The sequence below is a fragment of the Penaeus monodon genome, chromosome 9 (assembly GCF_015228065.2).
Source record: "Penaeus monodon isolate SGIC_2016 chromosome 9, NSTDA_Pmon_1, whole genome shotgun sequence".
Lineage (NCBI taxonomy): Eukaryota > Metazoa > Arthropoda > Malacostraca > Decapoda > Penaeidae > Penaeus > Penaeus monodon.
In genome coordinates this window covers 48,215,997-48,220,996 of record NC_051394.1, presented here as the reverse complement: position 1 = coordinate 48,220,996, position 5,000 = coordinate 48,215,997, and the positions used below count along the sequence as shown (strand labels likewise).

General features: G+C 31.4%; 1 protein-coding gene across 3 annotated transcripts in view; it reads right to left on the bottom strand.

Annotated features, from left to right (window-relative positions):
- The window catches only part of LOC119577218 (folliculin-like), a 12,757-nt gene that overhangs the window by 6,876 nt on the left and 881 nt on the right, over positions 1 to 5,000 (bottom strand). For 2 of the 3 annotated variants that reach the window (XM_037924959.1, XM_037924958.1), the window contains exons 2-9: positions 4,849 to 5,000; positions 4,236 to 4,349; positions 3,845 to 3,964; positions 3,314 to 3,423; positions 2,923 to 3,034; positions 2,684 to 2,768; positions 2,236 to 2,409; positions 1,058 to 1,197 (exon numbers count right to left, since the gene is read on the bottom strand). The exon at positions 4,849 to 5,000 is cut by the window's right edge and continues 31 nt beyond it. In XM_037924959.1, the coding sequence (XP_037780887.1) occupies positions 1,058 to 1,197; positions 2,236 to 2,409; positions 2,684 to 2,768; positions 2,923 to 3,034; positions 3,314 to 3,423; positions 3,845 to 3,964; positions 4,236 to 4,349; positions 4,849 to 5,000 (1,007 nt within the window). The remainder of the gene's footprint in view (positions 1 to 1,057; positions 1,198 to 2,235; positions 2,410 to 2,683; positions 2,769 to 2,922; positions 3,035 to 3,313; positions 3,424 to 3,844; positions 3,965 to 4,235; positions 4,350 to 4,848) is intronic. The other variant, XM_037924960.1, reaches the window with a different exon arrangement.

Sequence of the window (5,000 nt, the reverse complement as noted above, 5' to 3'; positions counted from 1 at the left end):
AATATATATATATAATATATATATATATATATATTAATATAATATATAATATATAATTTATATTATATATATTATTATATATATATATAGATATATATTATATAATAAGATATATATATTATATATATAATTTATTATATATATATATATATAATATATTATATATATATATATATATATATATATATATATATATATATATATATATATATATATATATATATATATATATATATATATATATAATATATATATATATATAATATATATATATATTATATATATATTATATATATTATTATATATATATTATATATATATATATATATATATATAATTTATATATATATATATATATATATATATATATATATATATTATGTAAAAACAATTAACCCATACGTACGTACATGCTATGACCACTGTGAGTTTACTTTATTAATTGTTTTTACACATAGATGGCTCCACTTGTACTAGTCACCAATGAGCTAATTACGTGTTCTGCCTGCCTCGCCCGTTTTACGTTTTTCCTTTATTTATGAAAATATCTTACATTATCTTATTTTGCTGTTACCAACATTTATAACATTATAGTAATTATAATGTCTATAATAAAAATAACACCACTGATATTCATAGCATTGGTAAAATTCAAGGAAAGGTGAAATTAGGTAAGGTCACAAGGTCTACTAATTGACTCCTTTGTGGCTAAGCACTCACATAGCCATCTATATGCAGAGACATTCCACAAAATAAAATATAAAATGAACACATCATTTTCCCAGTGGCATTGGGTTAATAAAGTAAACTCACAGTGGGCATGGCATGCACGTCCACAACACGCTCATCGGATTTTGGTTAAATCTGATTTCTACAAAAGTTCACTGCAACTCTTCAATACTGATATTCTTCAATAAAACAAGTTACAAACCTCAGTTAACCAAATTATTTCATCAAAATAACAATGAGTCTAACAGTAATGGTATACAACATTAATCTGACTTTTTAATACCAAAATATAAAAATTTAAAAAAATATGAAAAAAAAGTAAGTTTACCTTAAGAGACTTCACAACCCCAGCAACAACACCTTCTGCAGGTCCTCGGAAGACAACTTGTTGCCCAATCAACAAGCAGTGAGCAACTGTGTGAAAGGCCGCACCACCTAGGGCATTGTACAACTCTCGGACGTTAATGCCTGTATGTGAAATTCAAAGATTGTTTTATGACTGTATATAATGAATTTAATTTGGTGTTGTCCTTTTCCCATTTTTCAGAGTATCCAGTCTTTTAAATTGTTAATGACTGGTACTGCTTACATATATATATTGCTTCATGTAATTTTCTTTTAGTAATTTCATTTACACAAAGATGATTTCACAAGCTCTTAGTCACCAAGGAATCAATTACTAGGCCTACTTGATCTTAATCATTTACCCCAGTCAATAATTTCTGGGGCAAAATGTTTAAATTTTTACTACTAACATTATTGTTATTAATATCATCATCATCATCATCATCATCATCATCATCATCATCATCATCATCATCATCATCATCATCATCATCATCATCATCATCATCATCATCATCATCACAATCACAGTCACTGTCACTATAACCATCATTATAATCATCATCATATTATCATCATCATGATCATCATCATTATTACCAATATTATTATAACATTAAAAATTAAAAAATTAACATTTCTTTAAAAAAAAAAAAAAAATGGGGTAAATACATGAGGTCAAGTAGCCCTTATCATTGACTTCTTCAACCTATCTGTGTAAACAAAATAAATAAAACAAAGCCACTATTGACAGTCCCATTACAAATATCTGTAATCCCATGGTTAATAACCTCATTATTTGTATTAGCTTTTGGGAAGTGATTTTTGCCAATTTTACCCCCCCCCCCCATTATCTATTCAAAAGTCCCACCATTCCTTTAAAAACACATCTGAAAAGGGTCTCTTTTACTGGTCTTTTAGCTCTAAAGAATCTACATGTTTCTATGTTTCCCCTATTACATTCAAGAAACTTCAAAGAGATATAGAAGAAAACAAGGTAATGAGCAGATATTGGTTAACGATGATGCATGATTATAAATTTACAAAATAAACCTATACTCAAAATGTTCCACATAAGTACTTCTTTCGGAACACTTAAACCAAAGCATGCACGCACACAAGCACACACGCATGCACGCACAAGCCAAGCATCTGCCTTACCAATGCCGTCAGCCTCGTCACTAGCAACAAAAGCATTGACAGGAGGCCCCTCCACCAGCCGTTCCTGTAGCCTTAAGCCCCCAGCCTTCATCAGCCACGTGAAGGAGGAGTGGAGGTACTGCCACACCCCTTCGTCTCCTGCCAGCTGTGGGAGGGACCTCGGCTGGCCAACAGCTGAGGAATATAAGAAAATAAGAGCAAGAGTTCAAGATTGGTAAAATATATATTATATAATCATCATATCAGCGATGTGTCATTATCTTTACAAAATCTATTACAATGCAGATATCTGTTTTCTTTCTTTTTTCTTTGCCCTATTACAAAAAAAAAGTTGGCATATATCCTAGAATAGGCAACAGTTAAATTTCTGTATATATAATCACTGGCTAAATGGAAAATGACTAATCTTATGCCTTTGCATCATAAAATTAAGAGTCAGATCACTTACCCCGCTGCCTTCGAAAATTATCAGACATCATTGTTGCTGATCTCAAAGCTCTGTGACTAACTTTTGATTCCTCTGCTTCATACACCTGCCAGAAGTCAAAACAATAAAAGTGATGTTTTTTCTTTCTCTTATAGTGTAAGATGAAAAGCAAATGTTACAATAATATTTTCAAGAAATTCTAACTTTAAGTTATCATGTTTATATATTTCATTTGGTTATGACCATTCACAGTAACTAACTTTGTCTGCATTTTCTTGTAGTCTGTCTATGGTCTGCCTCAAGTGCCGCACTATGAATGGCCAAGAATTCAATAAAAGCATTTTATCTTTCATGAGGACAAGGATGCTGTACCTGTAAAGGGAGGATTTACAAAAATAATTTTGTATCACATACAAGTATATAGACAGACAAACACATACAGATGGGCACACACAGCCAAAGAGGCACTGAAACCAAGACAGATAGAGGATAGAGATAGAGGAAGACAGAAGAAGAGAGAGGACAGAGATAGGGGAAGACGGAAGGAGAGGACAGAGATAGAGAAAGACAGAAGAAGAGAGAGAGACTAAGAAACAGTGATAGGGATAGAGACACGAGAGAAAGTATCAAGCCAGCCCCCACCAGACTTACCATCTCTGGAATCCTCGAGCCTGTACATCTCGCAAGAAGAAAGTGTGGGAAAGGACATGTCCACGTGCCTCATCGCCAAAGTAGATTGGGCCTTCTCTACCAGGGCAAACCTGGAACCAGAGAAAAGAAGAAGCAGATGACTCAGTTCTGTAATTAATTCACAACTTCATTACTAATTAATTAGTGATGGATTAATTATTGCAATTAAGTACTGAATTTGCAGTGGATTTGACTGTGAAGAAGTAAAAGAGAGGAGATAGGGGAAAAAAATGGGATAAGAGGAGGAGAAACAAAATGAAGGAGTAACAAAGAGACAGAAGGCAAAGTAAAAAAAGAAGATAAAGAGGACAGAGAAGAAAAAGAATATAGCAAAATTTTCACTTGTCCAATACATAAATACAATTAAATACTCTAACCAACAAAATCAAACCAAAAGTGCTTTCAAACAGACCCTCAGAGATTAGGAATAGCCTTAAGAATAAAAATAAGCTCAGTCTTTAGAAGCGTTCACAGCGTAAGCATGGAACTCACCTCACAACTTAAGGATCTAATGCAAGCGTGTCGAATAGGAACATACAGCTCAGATTGCAAGGGAAATTGTGAGCTCACATAACTCACTCGTGCTGCATCATCATTGCTGATAAACCCAGGCTGATGTAGAAAGAAAAAATGAAGAGAATGAGATGAACAGAGGTAAACTTCAGATATCTGTTCATCAGCTAAATATATACAGAATAGATATAGGGACTTTGTAATAACCTACATTCAAAATTTAAATGTGGAGCTAATAAGCAAAGTATATAGCTCCCCATCTATCAGCTGCAGAATCAAATAATGATTCACATATTGTTTGATTTATTACAAAATACCTCCATCAGTCTTCAAAAACTCATAAGACATTAAAGTACACAAAATTCCCTACCTTATTATGTTGGAATGAACGGCATGCAACACAGGCATCGTTTCCTGTAATGTTCATGTTAGTGTAGTGCTCTTGATGCACTGATCCATACTTCCACAAGCTACTTTCTGCTGACTAAAAAAAAAAGAAATTCATAACTGTTTATACATATAAATATATAAATGCATACATATATATTTATATATATATATATATATATATATATATATATATTTTATATATATATATATATATATTTATTCATTTATATATATATGTATATTTATATCTATATATATATATATATATATATATATATATATATATATATATATATATATATATATATATATATATATATATGTGTGTGTGTGTATGTATATGTATATGTATATGTATATGTATATGTATATGTATATGTATATGTATATGTATATATATATATATGTGTGTGTGTGTGTGTGTGTGTGTGTGTGTGTGTGTGTGTGTGTGTGTATATATATATAATTATATACATATTCACTTTTTCTTTCTCTTTCACAGTTTTTCCCTCTCCATATTGTTTGTTTTTTTACATGTATTCTTCCTTTTGCAAATTTTAGAGAATGATCAGATCTGCATCTGAACTTATTACCTTTTCATTTTCAGCAGTAATGGGTCTTCGGTCCAGGATATCAACTGCTTCCATATCACACAGCATACTGATATCAGGAAGATCTCTGAATGCTTGGGTGCAGAAGACCACACTTGGGCCATGAAGTTCACAGAAGTGACACAGAGATAAAA